The sequence below is a fragment of the Rana temporaria genome, chromosome 1 (assembly GCF_905171775.1).
Source record: "Rana temporaria chromosome 1, aRanTem1.1, whole genome shotgun sequence".
Taxonomy (NCBI): domain Eukaryota; kingdom Metazoa; phylum Chordata; class Amphibia; order Anura; family Ranidae; genus Rana; species Rana temporaria.
The window spans coordinates 303533718-303561681 of NC_053489.1; the positions used below are offsets into that span (position 1 = coordinate 303533718).

At 42.9% G+C, this 27964-nt stretch overlaps 1 protein-coding gene across 2 annotated transcripts in view; it reads right to left on the reverse strand.

Moving 5' to 3' along the window:
* The window catches only part of ZDHHC21 (zinc finger DHHC-type palmitoyltransferase 21), a 65386-nt gene extending 39042 nt beyond the window's left edge, over nt 1-26344 (reverse strand). Inside the window, exons 1-4 of one of the 2 annotated variants that reach the window (XM_040358505.1) lie at nt 26228-26344; nt 11501-11703; nt 5745-5843; nt 1745-1856 (exon numbers count right to left, since the gene is read on the reverse strand). In XM_040358505.1, the coding sequence (XP_040214439.1) occupies nt 1745-1856; nt 5745-5843; nt 11501-11654 (365 nt within the window). In that variant the 5' untranslated portion in view covers nt 11655-11703; nt 26228-26344. Of the gene's footprint in view, nt 1-1744; nt 1857-5744; nt 5844-10659; nt 10922-11500; nt 11704-26227 lie in introns of those variants that run through there. The other variant, XM_040358509.1, reaches the window with a different exon arrangement.
* Between the last annotated feature and the right edge of the window lie 1620 nt (nt 26345-27964).

Below are 27964 nucleotides of genomic sequence, written 5' to 3' on the forward strand. Positions count from 1 at the left end.
CTGCATGCATATGAATGAAAAGAACATCTGTGCATCCCATGCGGGAAAAAACAGCCCTTCACTGGAGGTTTTTATCTTGCATGATATTAACATCATTTTTTTATTTCAAAAGAAAAAAAAAAAAAAAATTAAGACACCAAATCGGGCAAGACTAAAAACTGGACCCGGGACATGGCAACAATCTATAGTATGCAAAATTGTCCAACATAAGTCATCAACTATTGAAACGAAGGCCATAGAATTATTCCTAAGCATATGTCGGTGTTTAAGTACACATATACACAGGTGTGAGTGTGTGAGCAAGGGTACGAAATATTTAAATTTATTTTAATCACTTAGCTTTATTGCTATCACAAGCGGTCTTATAAGCCCACTGCGTGATAGCACTTTTGAATAACAGGTACTCCTCATGTAGAAATCAGGGATATTCTAGACCCCTGATGCCTGCCCCTGCACTCAGGCAAGTATCACGGGCACTGCATCCTCAATCAGTAGCTTAATATGACTCTCCAAGCCAGCAACTGATGACTCTAAGCCCAGATGTGCTTAGAACTGAACATGTTCAATTTGAATACTGTACAGGAGAGATGGAGGAACGGGCATTTGTCTTTTTTTGGTCTCAGGCTCCCAGCAGAAGCAGAGCCTAAACATTTATTGCAATGCTCAAAGAAATGCAGTTACCATTGCTGCCTGCAAATGACTTTCTAAATTAAAGTGGTTGTAAACCCTTACATTTACCCTGTGAAGTGCTTAGCATCAGGTGATACACAGATGAAACATATCCTCCTACACAAGTTGTACCTGTTTATCTGCTCTACTCATGTCCAAATTGCAGAATATACAGTATTAAGCTCGTCTTTCAGAGAAAAAAAAAGGGAGGGCAGGGAGCTGAAGTTACACTCTGCAGGGCTCAGTGAGGAGAGCTCTGAGAGCTGATTGGAAAGAAGGGACACACAGCACCCAGGAACAGATCTGAGGCTGTCAATTAGCTGGAGCTCCTCCCCCCGTCACCATTTTTCGCTTGGCGTCAGGAAAACTTGTCAGAAGTGACTCATGCAAATAACAGAGGAATGAACAGATTTGCAACTAGTGAAGGCAGCTTAAAGGAGAAGTACAGCCAAAGTTTGTTTTGTTGTACTTCGCCTATGGATCACAGGAGTGCAGTTCGTTCTGAACTCCTATGACCCCTTTTCAGCAGACAGCATACTTGGTTCCCATAGCTCCCAGAGTAGAGAGCTGGTGACTGACAGTCACCACCCCTCTGTTTAGGGAACTGCGAGAACTGAGTCATCAGTGACGTCAGACTTCCTGGTTTTCAGTGTTAGAGACGGCAGGGGACAACTAGGCAAGTATGACTGGGAAAAACAAAATCCCATACTTCTCTTTTAAGGTCAGGACTTTTAACCTATAAGCTTGATAATGGCTAATGGGTCAACAAGTAGACAGCAGTCTCTAATTCGCACAGAGGTTGTCTGTAAAGGTCTACTCATAGTTGGTAGCATTTGCAGACCCCTGTTATTGGGTGGGTTCCACTGTCATGCTGCTTATTATTCATTTATCCTCTAACTAGATGAGATTATTTTACAGGTCTGGCTACTGATTAAGCTACTATGATTCATAACTAGTACACATTTAAAATAGCATTGTAGCTGTGTTTTACCGCATAACTTTTAAAATCTGTAATCAAGAATAGGTGACTTTTGATTACACAGAAGTTAATCTTAGAATAAAGTGAAGCCATTACCAAGGACAGTGGTGATCCATCTTTCTGACACAGTGCCCACATCGACTGCAGTGGTGAGACCGTTTTGGTCTCATCATGTTGCATTTGTTGCATAATTCCCAGAATTCTTTTTCTAGAAAACAAAATTAAAAGTTACAATTCTAAAAAGATGTTTAAAAAAAAAAGTCAAAGTCTAAAATACAATTTCATGAAATGCAAACAGGAATTTATGCCCCATAGTCCCAAGGCTACAGAGTGGTTTTTAGAAAGGCATTTCCTTAGACAGTTCAGTGGTCAGGTCATTCTTGCATGCATGACAAGCTGCCATCCAATGTCAGTATGCAGCTATAAGTACCAGAAAAAAGGTGTCTGGCTCCCCCTTCAGTGCTCTTTTGGTACTCTGTATTGTAAGAATATAGTAAACTGTATTGAGTTTTTTGGTTTAATGAACATGGATATGAAAAAACAAACTGTTATATTACAATTTACATGCTACTTAGCAATGTAACCACTGGTTGTCAAGTCACCTAATCTGCAGTATGCTGAAAATACGGTTGCTGCTAGGGAGGGGGCTTCTAACGAGTGTTTAAATTGTTCAGTAGCAGAAGATTAAAAAGAGCATACAAAAAAAAAAAAAACTCAAGCGGCTTAATCGTTATGTGATTCCTATGAAAAAAAGTTAAAAGGGAATGTAAAGGTTTGTTTTTTATTTTCTAAATTGCTTCCTTTGAGCTAGTGCATTGTTGGTTCACTTACCTTTTCCTTCCATTTCCCTTCTAAATGTTGTTTTTCTTTGTTTTCTTTGTCTGAATTTCTCACTTCCTGTTTCTCCTCAGTAAGCTGTTCTAAATGACTTTCCACCGCTCGGATGATGGTGGAAAGCTTACTGAGGAGAAACAGGAAATGAGAAATTCAAACAAAGAAAACAAACATTTAGAAGGGAAATCAAAAGGAAAAAGGTAAGTGAACCAACAATGCACTAGCTTAAAGGAACCCATTTAGAAAATAAAAGACGAACCTTTACAACCCCTTTAAACAGGTGTGGCTGGCTGTCAACGTCTTTTATAAAAAGCAGAGAAATAGGAAACTTGATTTAACAAGCGGATTGGTTAAAACACATTTTTCCACAACTTGGCAGTAGAATGAAAACCTCACTTGCATAATAAACGACAAATAGAACGTAAAGCATTTCCTTGTTATATGGAAGGTTTTAAATCTATTGTCGAACATTATTTTCATAATTATACAGTTGTATTGAGCATAATAACAGAGACAAACCTAACAGTTGCTATGGTGATAAAATTGATCAAACACAGCAGAACACCCACTTCTATCCGATCTGCTTGCTTGTATTGTAGTTCCTAGGAATGTGAACATGTTCATAGCATATTGAATTATTGCTCAAGCAACAAAGGATGGCTCACTATTCAGGTAATGTAGCAAGGGAGAGGAAATGAAGGCTGGCAGAACTGCATCTGTGCTATACTAAAGGCACAATTTTTATACTCATATTCCCAGGTAATGCTTCATTTAACATCTCACAACAAAAAATTATAAAAAATATTAAACACACACACACACACACACACACACACACACACACACACACACACACATATATATATATATATATACACACACACACATGCTAGACCAGTGTTTCTCAACTCAAGGCGCCCCAGCAGGTCATGTTTTCAGGCTTTACATTATTTTACACAGGCGATTTGATCAGTTTCACTGCCTTAGTAATTACCACAGCCGTTTCATCTGAGGGAAATCCTGAAAACATGACCTGTTGGGGTGCCTCGAGGACTGGAGTTGAGAAACCCTGTGCTAGACAACCTAAATCAAACATGCCAATTTAAGTGTATATCAGGCCAAAATAAATATAAATATGAAGTACATCTCTGCATAGATACCTTTTTTGTTTTTATTACTAGGAAAACAATGTTGCTGTCTCAACTCCCAAAGGCCTACCTGCACATTGGGAGATGTAGTTCTGGGGAAGAGAACCTTTGCAGAGCTTCTAGCATCTACCTTACATTAATTACCCTTACATGCTTGGGGGTGATATTACAGGGAGCAGGGGCCAAAAACAGATGAATGGAATATACTGGATTCTGACTATTATCAGAATGCAGTATATGCAAGGGCACCGTGTGAGGTAGAGATTGGCTGCAGGACAGGAGAGGGGAGCTGGTCAGCAAGTGATTACAGAGGTGGAAGAGAGTGTAGGCTGTGTGAAATACATATACAAGACTGCTATGCATGCAGGCAGACAGGGAATGTACGTCCCTGCTATGTGTGACATCAGATGCTGCCTGCCCACTTACTAGTGGGACACGCCCCCTCTAAAGAGAGAGAACTGAAGGAGGACTGTGCACTCACGTGATCACAGGATAAAACCTCATTAAAAAAAATAAAAAAATAAAAATGTACAAAAAACATTTAATCTTTCATACAGCTACATTTGATTATGGTTTACACATATAATTTCCTACATTGAAATGTACCGTGGTTGTACTGAATTTACAAATTTCTTTAGGCTACATAAATTCAAACAAAACAGTTTTTTATGTTTTAGCAATTGATATACAATATGTGAAATAAATGTCTGCAAGAATTTTCAGTTCTAAAAAAAAAAAAAAAAAAAAAAAAAAAAAATGTACAGTATACATCATTAGGGAGTGCTGGTAAGAAAAATGGCTCAATAAAAGGGGTATATAAAAGATAAGGGTACTTGCTACAGGGGGCACCTGTAAATAAATAGGTCAGGGGTGCCCAACCTTTTGAAGAGTGAGAGCCATTTAAGCAACTTGGTAACCGGTCGCGGGCCACAATGAGCAGAGCGGGCGGATGATAGGTCCGTGTCTACCGTGCATACTGCAGAGCGGACACGGACGCAGCCCACTTTACTCTATGGGCCTTTCAATCCGATCCGCCCAGATGGAAGGGGATTTATTCTGTTTTTTTTTAGCGGATCGAATTGGAGGTAGGCAGGTGTAAATGGACACAGGTCCGTTTACTTCTGCTCCTCCATAGAGGTGAATGGAGGGTCCGATAGGGTCGGACTAATCGTGTGAAAGGGGGCCTGAGGCTGTTTTCACACCGATGTGATGCAGTTTACCCACACCGCAGGTGCACCTGCAGCTTTCCTGCGGGTTTGCTGCACTTTGCCTTAAACTTCTATTATATCTTGCAGTGTGGTACACTTTCAGAAATCAACCAAACCCACAGGTAATTAATTACAGAAGTCTATGACTCAGTGCAAGTAACCCGCATCTGCAAACTGCGGATCAGTTTGAAATCAGTCCAGTAACCACTGCAGAGCAGATATGCCAATATAGACACTGTGATTTTAGTAATAAAGTTACCTTTAATAACAAACAGTCTTCCATTCAGGTATTGCTGGCTGTTGCTGTCCCAGGCAGAGTGCATCTGGAATGACTCCACCTGTGACAGGAGCCGACACTATACTGGAAGCATTGGCTTATGCGGCTCTGCAGCCGATTGCTTCCTCTATCACCCGCTTCATTCACAAGACTGATGCTCTGGAATACAGGGTTGCAAACCCGAGATCTGGGCTTACCAACCAGCCACCCCAGAGCAGGAGGTCACGGGCCACGTCTGAGGGTTCCGCGGGTCACTGGTTGGGCACCCCTGACATAGGTATATAGTTGGCAAGGTTGAATAGATAGTCCCATCCAGTTCAATGTGTGTGTGTGTGTTCATGTCAAAAATCATATCTCATATCCCTGTATAATGTGCTCGCTAGGAGTTTTTTGAAAACATCAATACTTTCCGCTGACACCACCGATTGTGGAAGTGAGTTCCACACCCTTTACCGCCCGACATTTAAAAAAAAATAAAGAAATACCCCTTTTTTTAAAAAAAAGACATTGAATGCAGAGTATGTGTTTAAAAAAAAAAAAAAAAAGTGTTAATTTTGCCTGGTGCTGTCATGTACCATATGCAGGCTATTTTCCCAGCTCACAGCAAGAATGCAGCTCATACTTCTTACCTGTTAAGGGGATTTTTGGACTATCTTGCAATTTCCCAGGGTCTGCAATGGATGCTCTTAAAAGTGAGACCACGCAAAATAAGGAGGCACCGTAGTAAGCTGAAAAACAAAGTATAAAATTTGTTGCATCATTCATTATTAAAACATAAAATACCAGAGTATTCACCGTTTTCCTATACTATCCTACTAGGTGAATGAAGAGGTCTGTTAAAAGGATAAGTTAACCATTAGTAACATGTTACACTCTGAATATGGGTGTAACATGCTACTAAAACAGCAACCCCCCCCCATTGTAGAAGTTTCTTTTTTTGCATGAATGGATATAGATAGCAATAGATTGTTTTATTTATACATGGCTTGATTAATATCACAATGGTTTTCGTTCTGTGGATAATCCTGCTCCAAAGAAAAAACTAGGAAGATAAATAGACTGGTCAATTCTGCTTTAAAACAAACAGACATTGCACGATTAAAACAGTCTCATTTCAAGTATTTCTGGAAATCAGTCATCAAGCAAAACAATCTAAAGAAACTGAAAAGTGACATGGCAGTGGCCTAATTGTGCAGTGGTGTAAATCAGCTCTGTATTCTGAATGGGAAATTTCTATCCAAGAGAACGGCTTTGTGCCATATTCCAAAGAAATCTAGAAAATATGTATGTCTGAAACACATTGAAGAAAGCTGGAAATAAAACAAGCAAATGCATATTTATTTAAAATTCACTGTTGGATCCAATAGGAAAAATGAATATAATGAACGTGAAAGGGTACAGGTTACATTGTCATAGTTTAGGAAATAGATATACAGCATTAATCAGTGCAACAGTCAAAACACAGTTAATAATGATGTATTAAAAAGCACGAGCGCCTTGGTAATAGATGGCAAAATATTTAGGGCTGCTGCCGTCAATACTGTCCCCACTAGTGGGCCAAAAAGGAATGAATAGACTGCGCCTGCTCCACCTATTGATTATACTAAATACATGTGAAATAATTATCAGTGTCATATATCAACTTATAGCGAATTAATCTATTACAAATAAAATAAACAAACAGTAAAACCTTGGTTTGAGAGCAACTTGGTTTGAGAGCGTTTTGCAAGACAAGCAAAATGTTTTAAATACATGTTGCCTTGATATACAAGTGATGTCTTGATATAAGAGTAGCGTCATGTCACAACTGAGTATAAAAAAAGAAAAGAGGAGCCTCTAAGTGTAGCAATATGGTTACATTTAATGAAGGTACAACATTTAGCAACTTATTGCTACACTTAGAGATGCCTCTCTTCTCTTTTATACCCTGTAAAAAAAAACTTTGATATACAAGTGCTTTGGATTACAAGCATGTTTCTGGAACAAATTATACTCGCAATCCAAGGTTTTACTGTATAAAGTGCATAGATTAATATCTGTGTAGACCAAAGTCCAATACTGGTAAATTCATCAAATAAAATCAATGGAAATTTTTGGAAAACTTTACAGTGACAAAGTGCATATAGTGTTGGCTGTGCAAAACAAAGTATTTTCCTTGTGAAGAAGTGCTGTTGTGCTCTTTGTTCCCTTGGTGTCAATCCATACACTTTGTGGGGGGGGCTGCTAATACTTCGCACTCACCAGGTGTGTTCGACTCCCTTACCTTATAGCAAGAGGAGTCTACTGTGCTTGTAGGTCATTTAATGGGGACCAATCCCACTATGATATCCTCTGGTTGCTCCTGCTGTAATGGTTTAACTCCAATGGTGACTCCAGGCTGAAAATGTGCAGGTGTATAGAAAGAAAAACTCCTCATAGTGTAAAATCCTCAGGCGGTTATATTGAAAAACCGGATCATACATAATAAAATCCATTAATGGTATGGCTAAAACTATCGAAAATGACCATACTGAATGTCACCAAGACAGAAAAACAACCCTACATGTGTGGGAGTAGTCTACTGTCCTTGTGAAGCATTTCATAACGTCACACATAGATGATGAAACGCGTTAAGCTGAATCTCCCATACGTCACCAAAGAGTGAAACACACGCTATGCCCTAAGCAGCGACCATTACACTTACACTTAATCCTATGCATTAAGGTGAAAAAACACCTGGCAATGATGGGCCCCCCGTTTTACTTACCTGAGCCCATTCACCTGCTGTGCACGTGTCCGGCATCCTCTTCTTCATGGAGTCTGGCCGTTGATTGGCTAGATTGGATGTATTGATGTCAATCACATCCAATGACGTGGCGCGCGCGGGGCCGAGTGATACAGTCGGCGGCTATAGCCGCCGGCTGTATCACAGGAGCACGTCCGCAAGCTAACCCCCTTGGGAGAGCGCTTCCCATGAAGGGGGTTAGCTCTAGCAAGGAGGAGCCGAGACAGACGGCGAGGGACCCCAGAAGACGAGGATCGGGGCTACTCTGTGCAAAACGAAATGCACAGTGGAGGTAAGTATAACATGTTTGTTATTTAAAAAAAAAAAATACGAAACCTTACAATCCCTTTAAGATGTAAGAGAATGGACCTTCCCAGAGATTGAAGGAGTTCATACCACACAGTTCATTCATTGAGCTGCAGAGACTTGGAGTTAAACGGGGCCAACATCACTGCCTGGAATAAGGCCACATGAGACCCAGTACCCCATCAGACCACAGGATGCTTTTTGGATTGCAGGATTCAGACATGAGCTTAGAGGGTCAACACTCCTTCCTGGGGCAGAAACAGCCAGACTTGGGCAGTGTCCAAGACTAGCCCTAGGTAATCCAAGCAGTGGGTTGAATCTAACACAGTCTTATGTAGATTAAAAATCCACCCAAAACTCTAAAAAGTGTTTGCCAAGGCCAGGGCAAGTGATCCTTTAGGAGAAGGTTGTCTAGATATCAGATTCTGTGTGGATTTCCTGACAGCACAGCAGCATCAGGATAGGGGCAAGCACCATTGTGATTATCAGAGGGGCTGTGGACAGGCCACAGGAAAGCGCCACAAACCTAGAAGTGCAGCTCACTTGCCACAAATTAGAGAAACCACCGATGTGGAAAATCATCGATATGTAAATATGCATCCTTGATGTTCATTGATGCCAAGAATTCCTCTTGTTTTAGCAATGCAATCACCGACCAAGCTAAATCCACCCGGAACGTTTAGACCCACAAGGTGGTGTTGAGTACCTTCAAGTCTAGGAAGGGGCAAATGCCATCATTGGGCTTCGGAATCCATAAACAGTTTTTTTGTTGTTTTTTTTTTAATGCCCTGAAACCATTCCTCAGAGGGAAGTGGCACAATCATTCCAGAAGAGTGAAGTTGCTGCAAGACAGTTTGGAAGGCTTGAAATCTCATCAATAGGGTGGGAAGGTTGGAGGGCATAAAGCGGAGCGGCAGCAGTGAAATTCCAGCCTGCACCCCTGGGACACTACATCCAGGATCCATAGATCTGAAATGCCCCGAGTTCAGGTAGCCGAAAGCCAAAATATATTTCCTCTTAACAATGGGGATGCCTCTTCATTGTAGGTAATGACTTGGGCTTCAAGGACTTACAATGCAAATTACCGTATTTATCGGCGTATAACACGCACAGGCGTATAACACGCACCCTAACTAAGAGGGAATTTTCAGGAAAAATAAATTCCATAGCCCCCTGCGTATAACACGCAGGCACAGTTTACCCTCTGTTTTCAGGGTAAAAAAGTGAGTGTTATACGCCAATATAACAGTAGTGAATTGTCTTTTTTAGCGGAAGCCTGGGGGGGAATGAAAGGAAGTCTTCCGGAACACAGGAGCGACAGACTTTTCCAAAGGCACCTTAGCTTTCTATTTGGCAAGAGTTCTTTGTTAGAACTTCTAATTGCTCAGTTATTCTCCATCAAACAAAACCCGTTCCAAGCGTCTCTTACAAACTGGATCAACTCTGCAGACAGGAGGATCCTGTGCATTTGTACAGACATGGGAGCCAGGAGAGAATTTTGGTGCAGGGAATCCATCAAACCGTCTACACAGTAGCACAAAGCCACTGAGAGGAACTTAAATTAATGAAGTACTTAGGGATCCATAAGGATTAATCTGGGGTTGTGCGCCATTCGCTTGGTCCAGACTGCCAGAGTTTGACAAAAGTCCATAAACATCAATATTCTTAGCATGGCCAAGTTCGATAGAAAAGAAGAGGATTTAGAGAGGACCTCCAATTTCTTGTCTGATGGGTCTTTGAATTCTCTGACAGGCCAAACAAGAAGAGATTTGTTGAGGTCAGATTCACCACAGGCACGTTCCACTCTTTGTGTTAGGCCTCCTCCACTTGGTATAGCTGTGCAAACCTCTTGGGAGGCATATACATTTTTGTTGGGCCTCAGCAAAACCCTCTCAGGCTGGCCATAGATGGGTCTTTTTGTTTTTTGATCAACCAGCTAGAGAGGCTTAGGAACAACTCTGTGAATGTCCCAGAGTGGCCCAGCCAGAGCCCCGATTTGAATCCTACAGAACATCTGTAGAGAGATCTGAAAATGGCTACCGCCGGTCCCCATCCAACCCGACTGAGCTTGAGAAGATTTCCTAATGCCTTGTACACACACGATCGGAATTTCAGATGAAAAAAGTCAGACGGAATTTTTTCATCAGATATTTCAACCGCGTGTGTGCCCTATTGGATTTTTTTCCGTCTGAGTTTAGAAATACGTTTTACTTTTTTCGATGGAAAAAAATCCTACCGGAAATTCCGATTGCCTGTGTGGAACTCCAACGGAGAAAAAAAAAAAAAAAAAAAAACACACATGAATCAAGTCGACGCATGCTCGGTAGCATTCAACTTCATGCTCGGTAGCATTCAGTATATATATATATATATATATATATGCTCTATGTGCCCACTTATCAAAAACTCCCCTTGAAATTCTAAAAAAGGAAATTCACTCCCCAGGTTTAATTTTAATATTAACTCCTTGCTACCTGGTATGGTGGATTGAGCTAGCATATTCACACACCAGTGCAGTCTCGCTGTGACCCACCGAAAGCTGCTGCACTTTGGGGTCCTGCACAACATCATCAGGAAGCCAGCAGTCTCTTCCAGGTCCTAGCTGCCGGCCTCCTGATGACACTCGCTGAACATGCATAGCTGCAAAGCCTCCTCAGATTCAAGCAGGCTTCAGGCCAGAAGGGGTGGGGGAGTCGCTCTCGTCTAGGTGAGAAATGTGGAAGTGCAGGCTGCACCCTGCAAGAAAAGAAAAGGGAATGGAATTGTTGAGAATTGAAGCAAGTGGGGTGGGTGGGGGGGGAGTACAGATAAATAAAAGTGAAATTATATTTTAATAATGCCAGGTGTGTGAACAAAGAATGCTTGTAAAAGCAGTCCGTTGCTGAAAACTGCACCCATTAGAGTCTTAAGCATTTGTTATTAAAAAAAAAAAAGAAGAAGAAGAAAAAAAAAAGAAGAAGAAGAAAAAAAAAACACATATTGCTGTGACTGACCATACACAGTGCCACAACTGTGCGATATTGGGGAAGATCATAGGCTGATTTTGGTTACAAAGGAACGTCGTGAGAGTGTGAGATCTTAAGCTCCCCCATTTGTTTTACTGCATGGCAGGAAGAAACCTACAGCCTTTTCCATTTAGATCTTACAGAAATAAATAAATCCTTTCCACCCAAAATGACTATATAGCGTACTAAAGGTCTATAGATGTAGATTACTAGGATTCTTCTCTCTGTAACCGCAATGGGTTTCATTTTGTTTTCTGTCTTCGATACACAGACAGAATGTGTAAATATGATGAGGATGCACGTTACATACCCCATATGGCAGCAGCTGGGATGTGTCCGTCTTCAAAGCGGGGGAAGAGGATGAGCTGTGGAATAAACAGTGTGTTGTACAGCCAGATGAAGAAAATAACCCCAACACAGCACCATCCCTGTGGGTCAGTAACAAAGTGTATAGGCAGCCCCATTCTTCATAGTCTCAACACGTCTAAGAGAAGAAACTGTCTTGGCACAAATCTGCAGAAATGATCACAAATGTGTTAGTAAAATGGAATGCTTTCAACATTTAGCAAACTGCAAAATTCATCTCTCAAAAATGTAAAAGGTTTTTTTCTGCCTATAATGGGAGTGCCAGAAGTACCTATTCACATTTAAAATGTCAATTTCACTGCTTATGTATCACATTACAATCAATAACATAAGGGAGTGTCTATCGTATGATCACATTACATAGGCTAATGCTTTCCAAATGCACACAGAAATGTTGAGTCACAGGCAAATGACAATGGAAGTGCGTTAATACACTAAGGAAAATAAACAAAGAGTTTCTAGGTAGATGATAGGAACAGCAAGCAGGTGGGTAATGAAGTAACTTTCCATATTATCCTAGGATATCAGAAATATTGCATTTAAGTAGTATTAAACCATCACTATTTTATGGTACCCCAACATTTCATATTCCTGATATATGTCTGTGTTACCATGTACTTTTGTTAAAAATATCCTGTTCTCTTTCTATTGCTTCCTTTGTGTGAAATACCTAGTGATCCTGTCAGTCCAACGGCTTTTCTATTTTAAACTGACCACGCTAGGCATGAGAGCACATTCCTCCAATAGTCAGACTTGTGCCAACATACCCTCCTGCACAGGTCTTCACTGGAAGAATCACTGTACTGCTGTCTCCTGCTAGATCAAAGTTTTTAGTTAATTTTTTTCTTTTATATGTAGCGCTCACCCCCGAAGGAGCCGCTGGTTGATTTTGGGATTGGCCTGCTAAGTTACCCTGGCGGTGTCTAGGGGTGTATTTGTGAGAACAGCGGTAGTGAGCGAAGGTCCAGACAGCCAATAAAAGGGTTTTCACTGCTTTATTGTCCAGGCCAAACACGGCCAACATCAACATGTATTGGGAAGGTCAAGGTTGATGAAGGAAAAAAAAAAAAAAAAAAAAAAAAAAAAAAAAAAAAAAAGGAGAACATTGCGGTATCAGGCCTGGATATTAAATGGAGCAGTCAACACTGCCAACTTTGTAACTCGTTGCCACTCTACTTGGAGTGGGTGAAGTGCCCCCGGACAGACCCCTATAATAGGCCTGGCAGCCGAAGCATCACTCTGAACTAGCTGGGAGGAACAGCTCTCTCTCACAGACCCGGCTCTAGGGCATCTGCCACAGGCCAATTTCAATAAAGGAATTAGGTGAATAAAGAAAGCGAATCCTCCCAGTTGACTTTTCCTATATAGGCCCCCGGATGACAGCTCAACAGGTCATGGAAGCCAGTGAAACACTGGGGTCCCTTTTCTCCTCAGGATGAGGTTCGATGCAGCTTTCAGCTTTGGCCAGGTGGACCGCGCTGGCGGGGTCCATGGATGCGCGTACCCTGAAGGTGGATACCGCACCTGGAACGGGGACCCTGCGAAGATTTACCAACACATGACCCCTGTCACAGATATACTCCTCCCCAGCATGCCCCGCGAGGGAAAACTTGCTCTGCCAGAACCCCTCTGGCGCCAACTACCTTGACCACAGACTGACCCAGTGGACATTTCTGGGATGACTGAAGTCCCAAATTTAGACAAATCATGAAGGGGAGCAAAGTAACTCTCCCATTCTCACTAACTTTAGCGTAGTGCCCATGCTAAAAGCAAGGGGGCGCTACATATATATATAAAAAAAAAAAAAAAAAAAAAAAAAAAAAAAAAAAAAAAAAAAAAAAGGTAGAGGAGAGATTTGGGGGTCTTATAAACCACAGATCTCTCTATAAAAAGGTCCTGTCTTCCCTTAATTTTTTATTACAAGGGATCTTTACATTCCTTGTAATAGGAATAAAAGTGATAAAAAAATAATAATAAGTAAACCGCCATTATTCCTCCGTGGCTGTGCACAGAAGCGAAAGCATACGCAAGTTGCGGAGAGAGGGAGACAGACAGACAGACAGACAGACAGAGAGAGAGAGAGAGAGAGAGAGAGAGAGAGAGAGAGAATAAAAAAATCCCCAAAAATTACATTAAAAAAACTGCTGTGAAAATACCGCGTGACATAAAATTGCAACAATCACCATTTTATTATCTAGGCAGCAATCAGTGACATGTCACTCATAGCCACGCCCCCTAACAGTTAGAATCACTCCCTAGGACACACTTAACCCCTTCAGCGCCCCCTACAGGTTAACCCCTTCAATATCAGTGTAATTTTTACAGTAATCAGTGCATTTTTATATCACTGATCGCTTTAAAAATGACCCAAAGGTCCCAAATAGTGTCCGCCATAATATCCCAGTCACAATAAAAGTCGCTGATTGTCACCATTACTAGTAAAAAAAAAAAATTATTAATAGAAATGCCATAAAACTATCCCCTATTTTGTAGACGCTATAATTTTTGCGCAAACCAATTAATAAACACTTATTGCGATTTTTTTTACCAAAAAAAACCTACGTTACTTACCGATAACGTTATTTCTATGAACCTTCCAGGACGGCACACGAGAGATGATGGCTCCTCCCCACAGGAAACACAATCACTTAACAATTTAAAAGTCCCCACCCTTCCCCTTGATCCCCAGTATGTAATAAAGTAATCCTGAACTGGTTCACAAGGGACCTTGTTCCGTATAGGTACTTACCACCTAGCGTTTAGCTTATCTTTTCCCTCCACATAGGGCGGGAAGTAGGCCTGCCGTCCTGGAAGGTTCATAGAAATAACGTTATCGGTAAGTAACGTAGGTTTTCTCTTATCACCTTCCAGGACGGCACACGAGAGGATAATCAAGGAACCAAAAAGGCCTACTTTAGGGTGGGACCCTTGCCTGCAAGGTCTTCTGCTAGGTGTCAGAATCTGATTTTATTTCACCACCTCCACTCCCTAGTGTGTGATGAAGGTATCCTAGCTGGATCATGTAAATGACCTGCAGGTCTGCTCCACCTATGCCCTTGTCTCCTCTTTGGATGCAAGGTCTAGGTGGCACGTGCTCTTAAAGAAAAAACATTCTGAGAGCCTGAGTATTTTTTAGGATAGAAAGGTTGGCTGTGCCAATATTCTAGACATCGTGGTCGATAATGTCTGCCACTGCTGCATAGGACCATCTAGACATTTGTTCTGTGAAACAAGGACCTACTTTGATCAACCAAGACAAAACATCTGGTTTTAAGCCACTAGTCTGTTCAGGAGAATGGTTTAGAAAGGAAAAAAAGGTCTCCTGATGGGCAATCCTTGTGGGTCCCCCTTTTTGTTTGCCATAGTCATGGTGAAACAAGGATACTAGGTTTAAGGGAAGTTTATTCCCTTGATTCAAATGGCTGGACAGGTATGTGACTAAACAAGGCGTTTGGTGTGCTCCTGCACTCCCTTCAGTCCACCTGTCCACCTCCATTTATTGGAATGCATGCGACTTCATAGTGAGGACACTTATTGGTCAGTGTCAGGACCACAGGATGCCTTGGCGTGGCTCATTCATGCGCCCGCCAATACGCGTGGACAAAATTCTGTCTCCAACGCACACTGCTAGACCGGTCAAAACGGCTGCACTGCAAGGCGTTTGGCAAGTAGGTCTCATCCTGGTCATTCCCCACTTCTGGGTTTCTTCCCATCTGAATGCTGACATGTCGGCTGTGAAATTGTTCTATATACCCCAGGCTCCTTATAACTCTGCGAGTCAATATATTAAACTGCGCAGAAAAAGAGCCTGTTACTAAATTGCGAGTAACCACTGCATTAATTGGTATATAACAGAAAAGAAACAAAAGTGTCGGGGAAAGAAAAAAAAAAAATTTTCACCGCACCCTGCGTATAACACGCAGACACCTTTTACCCTATATTCTCAGGGTAAACCCATGAGTGCCACACGCCAACAGAATACAGTATTCTGTAAATATCCAGTGTTCGAGGTCATGATTCACTCCAAGCACCAATGGAGTGTCAAGTTAAACAGATCCCTACCATAAAGGGACAAATGCTATAGTAGGAGTAAAAGACGAATATTGGTTATTCACATCCAGTTCGTCCAAGGGGGTGACATGAAGAACATATACCGAGCCATAAACCTATCGGATCGGGAGAAACAGTCAGAATATTCTGATGCTGAATTTTTAAGCAAACAGCTCCTAAAAGCGTTACCCCTTTCCTACTAAGAAAAAACCTGATAGGTGATTTTATGACCTCCTTCCAGTGTCCTATAACCCTACTGGGTCCAAGGTCCAGGGAATTCTGGCATGCCTAGAAGTAAAGGCCTGCAATCAGAAATCTTGTTCCTTCCATGTACATGGAAAATGAGGTCTGAAATAAAGTGACCAAAACATCTCTGAAATACAGGTCATAAATCTTGTATTTCCGAAGGGTAGCAAGCTCAGACTTAACATGGAACACAAAGCAGGAAGACACCCCCAGCTTTCACTGCTGTGTTTTCTGATATACAGATAACTGTAGGATAGAGAAGACACAAACCAACCAAGGGATGTTGTGTAATTCTAATATGCAATAAGATACCATATAACCTCAGCCCAGAGAAAGGACAGAAGCTCCAAGTGTGAGTTTCTGATGCTTAATAGGTTATAAGGTCCTGCATCCAACAGAGAGGCCACTAGCCAATATGGTGTTTTTCTGAGTAATTAAACGCGGAGGGCACAGACACCTTCTACTGCTGAGTTTTATTTATTTGCAGCGATCCCAGGTAATAGAGTCCAGACGGGATGACAAGAACAACTTTAGTGTTGTCTATTCCTGACTCTGACCACAGTACGGTCCTCTAAATCAACAGAAAATAACACTAGCACCTATAGTATATTTCTGATGATCATGAATTGCAGCTGCATGCAGACAACAAAGAAGGACAAATGCGGCCTCAACCGTGTATGGCTGGTGCTATACTACCTGCAGTCATAACTAGCAGAGAGCGGTATTAACACATTACAGATAAACAACAGGGTATAGGACAACAAATGTTACAGACAGTAAGATTGTATATTCCTGATTACCATCACTACACAGTCATATACCCGATAGAAAAAACGCTACTAGCAAAAAACCAATGCTGTGCGTTTCTGGATAGTAATGTTAAACCGTCATTGAACCCACCATACAAAGTTGTGAATGATTTTGATTAGAAAAAAACTTGAACAGTTATATGACCAACAGAATGTTGCCGACAACTCAGTGTGTTACTAAATGCAACCTTGCCGGGTCTTCTAATCAACCGAGATATCATAACCAATAATACATGTTATAATACAATGTTATGCGTTTTTGTTTAGCAAAAATTGTACAGTCATATAATCAGCAGAAAAGTCGCTATCAGTAACTCAACGTCATGCGTTTCTGATAAGCAATAGTGTACAGACATGTAACCTCCAGAAATATTTACCAACAGTAAATCAATATGGTATGTATCTGAATAACAATATAACAGAGGTGTCACCGACAATTCAATGTCATACTTTTCTGATGAGCAATAGTATACAATCCTGTATCCGACAGAAATTTCACCCACAGTAATTCAATGTGGTGCGTTTCTGAACAAAAACGACAATAGTGTGCCGTTATATAATAGATGTGTCACCGACAAATCAATGTCATACTTTTTTGATGAGCAATAGTATACAGTCATGTATCCGACTGTGCTGATATGTAATAGAGGCATCACCCACCATTCAGTGTTAAGCGTTTGACTAGGAACAGCGTACCGTTACCTAATCAATTTTTGGTGAATCATAGGATATTTATCTATATACTGTATATATATGTATATCAAAATGACACAAGATAAAAGACTCCCCATGTTGTGTATTTCTGATGTGCGGACAGCCAACGACCTATCCTAGGCATAACCTGAATCTCAGATACTGATCCTTCCTCCCAGTGGAGGAGCCTGGTAGTTCCAAATAATGGAAATCTGAGGTGTTTAAATATACCACAGTAGTGGTAGCTGCTAACCTACTATTGCCTAGATCTGAGTAGGTGTAGCTGGTCCACACACAGGTGGGAGCGAGTCCTAGTCTCTACGGTCTTAACGAGCACAGACTCAGAAATCAATTAGGTCTCTCGTGAAGAGATGACCATAACTTTTAGGCTGGAGGCAATCAGACACCTGTATGGCTGCTTAACTGGTGTGTTGCCTGAGCCACAAGAGATTCAGATTAACCCCTACATACTGATAAGTATAACAGCATTGTAAGGAGAAAGTGATAGGTTGGAACCTGGGAAGATGTTGTAGACAATAAGCAACCCCCACAGGGGTAATATATATATATATATATATATATATATATATATATATATATATAAGCTGCCCCCCTTGTCGGGCCTATCCTAAGAGTTTAGGAGGTACGTTTTTTGGGGGCTAAAAAAAAAAAAAAACATCTAACAACACCATTATGAGCTATATGTCAGATTCATGGTAGCTGGCCCTAATCCTTCAGGGATTCCTATAATCTCCTCAGAGGCCTGTATTGCCCGCAGGAGTCCATCCAGACCCTCTAGGGTGAAGGGGCGTCCTGTTCAGCTTTGCTTTTCATATCCTCCCTGTCCTTTGCTTCCTCTACCCGGACTAAAGGGAATGAATGGAAGCGGGGGAAGGGCACTAGATACTATTCAGGTGAGGCCTTCCTGGGAGGATATGTTTTCTCTAGGGATAAGCTCCTCTTATGTCAGACCTTAGGTTACTGACTGCCTGGCAGTTTCACGGAAAGTTTTAACCGTTGCCGGTCTTTCCATCTGTATAGATGAGAGATACCCCATTATTGCAGGAGTCCCTTTCTCTGCTAGGTTATCCATGCATTCTTAGCAAAAAAGGATTTTGAGTGGGAGTTTATCTTATGACCCACATATTTATTTTTAGAGGAGCTATACCTTGTAGCGGCAGGAGACCATTTATTTGGGATCTCCTGGGATCCGCTGGGGGGTTTCTGCCAGACAAGAGATATACATATATGCATAATATTACTTTGTCCTCCCCCAGGACTGCAGGTTTGTACTGGGGAGGGGAAAGGGTAAGGTGAGAAAACCAGTCCTGCCTGGCTGGCTCCAGGATCCCAGACCCCTGAAATCCAGGAGCTCTCACTCCCTTCCCTCCTCCTTTTCCAAGGGGGATTTGTACTCACTGCACCCCGACCTGGATCTGCTTGCAGTCACATATGCCTTCATGTCCTCCTGTTCCATGAGGAGGTTTGGCTGGGTCCATGGCTGTCGGTACCTCTTGCAGGGGCTATCCGCAAGCCGACCCTTCCGCCGCCCATGCTGCTCTCTAGGCGTTCCTTCCGGGTTGCGCTGTGAGGCAAAAGCCCACCTTCACTCAGAGAGGCTTGGAGCGCCATGTTTCCAAAAGTAGGAAGCAGTACCCGGGAAGAGAGAGCTCTTCAAATGGCGGCGTTTCCTCTGCACCCTAGCGATGGCAAGCCTCCCCGCAGCTCAGAGCGCTGGTGCACGCCTGGGGCGACCTGTGAGTTAGACCCGAAGGCCTACAGGTTAGTTCAGCCCTCCCCGGCCTCCCTAAGACCTGTCTCAACAGGGGTACCTTCGACCCTCCCCAGTCTCTAGGTTTTCAAACAAAACAAACGTGACGATGTGTTCGGGAGAAACACAATCAATACTGGGGATCAAGGGGAAGGGTGGGGACTTTTAAATTGTTAAGTGATTGTGTTTCCTGTGGGGAGGAGCCATCATCTCTCGTGTGCCGTCCTGGAAGGTGATAAGAGAAAATTAGGAAAAATACGTATCGGCCTAAACTGAGGAAAACATTTTTTCTTATTTTTTGGTGTTATTTTATTATAGCAAACAGTTAAATAAAACTGTGTCACTATATATAGCGCAAAAAATAAAAACCACAAAAGTGATCAAATACCACCAAAGGAAAGCTCTATTTGTGGGAAGAAAAGGACCTTCATTTTGTTTGGGAACCACATCGCACGACCGCGCAATTGTCAGTTAAAGCGACGCAGTGCAAAAAGTGGCCTGGCCTTTGGCCAGCCAAATGGTCCGGGGCTTAAGTGGTTAACATACACTTACACGTTTCACATGAAAAAAACACTAAATCAAAATAATTATATATATAATTTTATTTAATTTGTAAATAACTTTTCAATGCTTTGTATCATTGCTGGTAAAAAAAAAAAAAAACAGTTGCGGTAGATACTCATTTACTCGTAAAAAAAAAAAATTTCGGTTTAGCTTTAAAACTTTTGTTTTCACATCACGTTCTAGTGAGGGTGACTTTTCCCTGTGGTGACCTAGACAAAAAAAAAAAGAAAAGTGCACAGATGGTTCCAGTGGGGGGGGGGGGGTTCGGGGTCGACCGATACCGATTTTTTGGCCGCCTTTCAGGCCAATATCAGGTGCCGATATCCTGTACATCACCGTCACCTGCCACCCAGCTGCAGCCCGCCACCCAGCTGCAGCCCGCCACCCAGCTGCAGCCCGCCACCCAGCTGCAGCCCGCCACCCAGCTGCAGCCCGCCACCCAGCTGCAGCCCGCCACCCAGCTGCAGCCCGCCACCCAGCTACAGCCTGTCACTTGTCACCTGCCACCCAGCTGCAGCCTGTCACTTGTCACCTGCCACCCAGCTGCAGCCTGTCATTTGCCACCTGCCACCCAGATGCAGCCTGTCATTTGCCACCTGCCACCCAGCTGCAGCCTGTCGCTGTCATCTGCCCCCCCCCCCCCCTATGCAGCCTGTCACCTGCCACCCATATGCAGCTTGTCACCGTCACCTGCCACCCATATGCAGCCTGTTACTTGTCATCGTCACCTGCCACCCAGCTGCAGCCCGTCACCTGCCACCCAGCTGCAGCCTGCCACCCAGCTGCAGCCTGCCACCCAGCTGCAGCCTGTCACCTGCCACCCAGCTGCAGCCTGTCACTTGTCACCTGCCGCCACCCAGCTGCAGCCTGTCACTTGTCACCTGCCGCCACCCAGCTGCAGCCTGTCACTTGTCACCTGCCGCCACCCAGCTGCAGCCTGTCACTTGTCACTTGCCGCCACCCAGCTGCAGCCTGTCACTTGTCACCTGCCACCACCCAGCTGCAGCCTGTCACTGTCATCTGCCCCCCCCTATGCAGCCGGTCACCATCACCTGCCACCCATATGCAGCTTGTCACCGTCACCTGCCACCCATATGCAGCCTGTTACTTGTCATCGTCACCTGCTATCCAGATGCAGCATGTCACTTGCCACTGTCACTTGCTACACAGCTGCAGCATGTCAATTGCCAATGTCACCTGGCACCCAGATGCAGCATGTCACTTGCCACCATCACCTGCCACCTAGATACAGAGTGTCATTGTCATTTTGGCACCGTCACCTGACACTCATATGCAGCTTCTTATTACTTACACTATGTCTGGCAGCGGCGTCTGAGCGAATAAACTTCCACATAGGAGCAGGCAGCGAGAGATTACTATCTCTCTGCTCTCTTGCGGCTGCAGCACTGCTGTAGGGGTGGAACAGCGGTGATGCGAGGCGGGCAGTGAGAAATTATTTCATCTTTCTGCTGCCCCCCACCGCTGACAGAAGATTGGCAGAGACTGCAGTGAGCAATGCGCAGGAACAGGGGGACGAGATCCAACCAATATTAGTACATTTCTGATAATTTGAAAAATGTTAATATCGACCCCCGATAATCAGCTCCTCCAATAATCGATCAACCCTTAGTTCCAGCTCTTCCATACCTAAAACAACGTTTTTCTCAATGGATATACAAATTGGTCAAAGATTTGTCAGTACCTAGATCTAGAGCTGCACGATTAATTGTTAAAAAATCTTGATCTCGATTCAACCCCCCTCACGATCTCTATGCAGAATTTCCCCGATTCATTCATGTAACAAGGGTACAGAGTTCTCTTCTCACTCAGCTGTCAAAAGGAAAAAAAACTGTCAGCCTGCCAAGTTTTTCACAGCATTGTCCACGCTGGTATATAACTATAAACATTGTAACTTTTGATTCTTAGATCAAAAGAATGAACTTCTGTCTGTAAATGAGGGAAGTTCAACCACTTTCTGACACTTGTTTCTTACAAAGTTAAAATCTGTATTTTTTGCTAGAAAATTACATGGAAAACATTATATATATATATTTTTAGCAGACCCTAGGGGAAAAAATGGTGGTTGTTGCAATATTTTGTCACACTGTATTTGCGCAGCGGTCATTAAAATGCAATTTTTGGGAAAAAAATACAATTCAATTGATAAAAAAAAAAAAAAAAGCTAAACAGTAAGGTTAGACCAATTTCTTTGTATAATGTGAAAGATGATGTTACGCCGCAAGAATCGTGATCTTTATTCTAAGCAGAAAAAAAAAAAAAAAAAAAAAAATCGCTATTCTCATTTTAGCAAGAATTGTGCAGCTCTACCCAGGGCTGTGGAGTCGGTAGATAAATGTTTTGACTCCTAAATGTTCCGACAATCTAAATTTAGTAGGAGTCGGTGCATTATTTCCCGACTCCGACTCCAGGTACCCAAAATTTCCTCCGACTCCAAAGCCCTGGCTCTACCTAGATCTAACAACTTATAGATAGCCTGGGTTTCAACTGAATGCCTTTAAGCACAGCAGACATCTCTGGATGACCAATTACAGCAGGGTGGCGACGAGTTTGTTTTGTCCTTTTGCTAACCATTTCAAATGAGATAAGCTAGGAGCTAAGCTATGAAGCTAGGAGGTCTGTGCGCATTCTTTCCACCTCTACAAGTATTAACATGCATACTTGGGCAAACAGCAGTGTTCATGCAAAACGATAACCTCCATTATCTGAAGACTTTGGCCACTATTAAAGTATAGCTAAAGCCAAGTCTTTCTTTTTCTATGTTGGATAGAGTAGGGAATGGTTAAAGGCCCTTTCTTATGGGCCATTTAATTAGGTCTGCCTGTCAATTATTTGGTCCCTGTCACTGCCCAAAGCTTTTACAAGGGGGTTCACCCCCTGTAATAGCAATATAGTTACATGAAAATGAAAATTTAAAAAAAAACTATTAAAACTATTTTCATTATTATAAAGAAATGTAACAAATAATCATAGTAACCAGTCAAGAGACACAGACAGGGGAAATTGTAGCGTTCCCCTTCATTGGGGGCCAGAGCTTGAAGGAATTTTATTAGTAGTATTATAGTGTGTATAATTCGCTCAGTGGGTGGCCTTGCTCCATTCAACAAAAGTAGATTGTTTGTTCAACTTTTGTCAAAGGTGTCTGCTGGAAAACGTCTAGTCACTGAACATGTATAATGACAGCCAGCGGGACTGGCTGTCAAAATGCAATCGTCGTTGGGCAGCTTTATTCAACCCGTGACCTATGCACTTTACCCTGCTTTAGCCCCAGTTCACTGTAGGACGCTGTGAGGGGAAACCACGTTCCAATCGCACTGGCCTTGTAATCTGCAGCGAGTGTCAGTGCAATGTTGACATCCCAAGCACAGGTCACAAATGCAGTGCATTTGCTTGTACCAAATCGCATAGTAGAAAACAACTATGCGATCTGGTTGCAGTACGTTTCCAAAAATAGTGCATTCACTACTTTGGTGCAATGCAGTAAAGTTTGAGCCCATTCAAAATTTATGGGCTCAAATTTCACCGCATCGCACAGGAATGTGGTGCAATTTATGTGCGATTCGTAGTGTGAACCAGGGCTTGCTGCATGTGGAACACACTCAAAAGTAGGGATCGACCAATACCGTTTTTTTGGTCGACGATACGATACCGATATTTCGGCCACCTCCCCTGCTGATATTTGTTGCCGATATTTTAAATTTAATTTTTTACACTGTTATTTTACTTTTTGTATCACTGTTATTGCTGTCAAGAAATCTAGCTCCTTTGTAAAAAATAAAGGCACACTATGAACCCCAACGAGTCAAGTCCAGTGAGGTCCATGACATCTCATGGACTTAGCGCTATTATTTATATCTGATAGCTTTATAGTATTCCCATAAGACAGTTATCAGCATAGTTCCAGGAAAGCAATGCTGATCCTTCTGATCTCTGCATCTTAAACAGGAGAGTCGCTGCAGCCGCTATGCCTGCCCCTCCCTACCTCCTGCACAATCACAGAAACCTTATTACATGAACCAATTCACAAATCACATAGGCTTATCAGCTCTGTGTGCGTCTCTCCTGTCAGATTCCCAGAGTGTCTCTCCAAATGCAAATAATAGAGATAAGACCAGGAGATATCATGCAGCTCCTTGGACTTAACTCATAGGCCCAGATTCACAACCGAGATACGACGGCGTATCTCCAGATACGCAGTCGTATCTATGCGCCTGATTCTTAGAATCAGTTACGCATAGATAGCTGTTAGATCCGACAGGCGTAAGTCTCTTACACCGTTGGATCGTAACTGCATTTTTACGCTGGCCGCTAGGTGGCGCTTCTGTCGAATTCCGCGTTGAGTATGCAAATTAGGTAGATACGCGAATTCCCGAACGTACGCCCGGCCGACGCAGTAAAGTTACGTCGTTTACGTTAGGCTTTTCCCAGCGTATAGTTGCTCCTGCTATATGGTGGCATAAGTGCGGCGTAACAATGTTAAGTATGGCCGTCGTTCCCGCATCGAAATTTGAAAATTTTGCGTCGTTTGCGTAACTCGTCCGTGAATGGGGCTGGACGTAATTTACGTCTACTTCAAAACCAATACGTCCTTGTGGCGTATTAGGAGCAATGCACACTGGGAGATTTCCACGGACGGCACATGCGCCGTTCGTGAAAAACGTCAATCTAGTCGGGTCACAGTACATTTACATAAAACACGCCCCCCTGATCCAAATTTGAATTAGGCGGGCTTACGCCGGCTGATTTACGCTACGCCGCCGCAACTTACGGAGCAAGTGCTTTGAGAATACAGCACTTGCCCGTCTAAGTTGCGGCGGCGTAACGTAAATCGGATACGTTGCGCCGCCGTAGAACTACGAGAATCTGGCCCATAGTGTGCCTTCACTTTTTACAAAGTGGGTAAACCCCTGGAATTCAGCTCTAAAGTGGTTGTAAAGGCAGGAGTTATTTTTTTATTTTATTTTTTTTAATCTAAAATTATTCTTAATGCATTAAGATAAGAAAAAACTACTGTGTGCAGCTGCCTCTATCAGTCCCATCTCTATCTAGTGATGCTGCACGAGAGCCTCAGCTGTCTGGGACTCTCCCTCCTCATTTGCCGAGACACCCGCTGCTGTCAAAGTCAGTGAACCAATGAGGATAGAGAGGGAGCGGGGGCGAGCCTTCATGTGCAGCCCCCCCCCCCTCCTCAGCCCCATCTTGATCATACGGTGCTGCACAAGAGCCTCGGCTGCCTGGGACTCCCCCTCTTCAATTGCCATTACCGAGACACAGCAGTGGGCGCCATTGGCACCCGCTGCTGTCAAAGTCAGTGAACAAATAAGGGTAGAAAGGGGACGGGGCCGAGCCTTCATGTCACACAGGGCAGTGGCTCAGGTGGCCCCATAGCAAGCTGCTTGCTGTGGGGACACTCGGCAGGAGGGAGGGGCTGGGAACGCTGGTATGGGACACCAAAAGAGGAGGATCTGGGCTGATCTGTGCAAAACTATTACATAGAGCAGGTAAGTATAACATGTTTGTTATTGAAAAAAAACAAAAACACACAAGACTTTAATATCACTTTAAGATCGTTAAAAAAAAAAAAAGTTTATGCAAACGTTAATTGAACGACATTCTGTTTGCAAATACACTGTACATCTTACATAGCTGTCATTTCAATTCCAACTAAACTACTTGGTTTTTCCTTATACAGGGGTCCCCGACTTACTAACAACTCCTACTTACGAACAGGACCGTATCTGCCGTTCTGATCATGCCCATTTTTGGCGGCGTGCACATTCGACGGATCATCGGAAAGCGACGTATCTCCCGTTCTGCGCATGCACGGCCATTCGACGGAACATCGGAAAACATCAGAAAATCTCCCGTTCTGCGCATGCGGGTCCGACTTACGAACATTTAAGAAAAAAACTAAAGTCCCTGCCCCTGTATTTCATCTTTTGTAGCATCTCAGTACTTTTAATGTCTTTCCAGTCACATCCTATCTATGTGACTTCATTGGTGGCGCCTGCAGGACATTTCACAAGATAGATTTCCTGATAGTTACTGTAAAGTACATTTGCATAACAGGATTTCTGAATCAAAAGCCCATTGAACTGGGTGACAGCATAGGAGCACAATGACAAGTCAGAGCCAGAGCATTGGCACCTACTACAGACCTTTCTGGCAGGATCAAATAATATTCTGATGATAGCTGCAGATATAAACATATTGGAAACACTGTTTCAATTTATATTACCAGGGTAGAGATCAATGAAATGTTGGTGATTGGGGGTTACATAGCCTTTAAAACAGTGTTATTGTATACTAGAGAGACAAGAGTGCCATGTTAGGCGATGGCATGAAATGACAGGGAAGCAGAAAGGTGTCCCCTCACCCAGAGACAGAGCAGCTCTACACAGTACCTGGAGCTACAGGAAGCCCAGCACTTCTTCCATGCTGCCAGTAATGAGAGCCCCTCTCCCCACAGCAGGCACAACACGTGCCTCTTCTAGTCACAATGCTCTACACAGAAACTCACCGTATAAACAGCGACCCACGGTCACACTGTGCTGTCTGAGTGTGTTCAATCACCGGCTCACTTCCCCATTGTCATCCACCCACTGCTTCCTGTTCCTCACACGCCCCGCCCCACACCACACACATCACCAGGCGTCCTCTACTACACACAGGAGGGACACTTCCTCTTCCTGCCGGCCCGACCAATGGCAGCGCTTTCTCTCAGCCGACGTCATGAGCTCGTTTCCTTCACTAGCATGTCGCGCTCACTATAGCAACACGCTGTGTTACGCTGTGTTGTTACTACAATAATTATTCCATGCTTCCTTGTTATGGCACCTATTCCACACAATATTCCACAAATTAAAATACAAGCATGGCTTCACAGTGACAACAAGTGACGTCGCAGGGGCCCCTTTATATCTGTGCCTTGCTAGAACACACTGGTTTAGTGCCCCTTTAACCACTTAAGGACCTTGGCTGTTTTTCAGATTTGGCGTTTACAAGACTAAAACATTTTTTTTTGCTAGAAAATTACTTAAAGCCCCCAAACATTATATATATATATATATATATATATATATATATATATATATATATATATATATATATATATATATATATATATATATATTCTAACACCCTAGAGAATAAAATGGTGGTCATTGCAATACTTTTTGTCACACCGTATTTACGCAGCGGTCTTACAAGCGCACTTTTTTTGGAAAAAATTCACTTTTTTGAATTAAAAAATAAGACAACAGTAAAGTTAGCCCATTTTTTTTATATATTGTGAAAGATAATGTTAATGTTTTTGACACTGAAACCGCTGTTTGGAGTCACTATATTTATTTTTTCACAAAGATAATGTTACGCCGAGTAAAATGGTACCCAACATGTCCAGCTTCAAAATTGCGCCCGCTCGTGGAATGGCGTCAAACTTTTACCCTTAAAAATCTCCATAGGCGATGTTTAAAAAAAATCCAGAGGTTGCATCTTTTGAGCTACAGAGAAGGGCTAGAATTATTGCTCTCGCTCTAACGATCGCGGTGATACCTCACTTGTGTGGTTTGAACACTGTTTTCATACGCGGGCACTACTCACATATGCGTTCGCTTCTGCTTCGTTGGGACGGGGCACTTTCTTTTTATTTATTTTATTAATTTTTACACTGCAAAAAAATTGATCACTTTTATTCTTATTACAAGGAATGTAAACATCCCTTGTAATAGAAAAAAGCATGACAGGTCCTCTTAAATATGAGATCTGGGGTCAAAAAGACCTCAAATCTTATATTTAGACTTAAGTGCAAAATATAGAGTTAGGGCTGGGGTGAGGGTTAGGGTTAGGGTTTCCCATTGAAGAATATGGCTAGGACTCAGGAATTGGAACAGGAACCTCCCCCAAAGGTCAGAAGGCGGGTTCCCAGAGGTCAAAGGTCACAGGGCATGGCTGACCCACCCCGACCAAAGTGTACCGCCTACCCCAACTAAGTCGGAGAATGAACAAGTCTGGGAAAGCGTCTGACTAAAAATACATTTTGTCATTTGAAAAAATGACAACAAGAAAATATTGATTTAAGAAGCATGGGCGGAAGTGACATTTTGACGTCACTTCTGCCCCACTTTGCTATGGGGACGGGCGGGGGCCATCTTGCCCTCACTCGTATCCCAGCCGAGCAGGGGACAGGACCTGATCGCCTCTGCCGCTACCGACGGCTCCGGTAAGCGGCGGAAGGCGCAGGAGAGCCGCGGAGGGC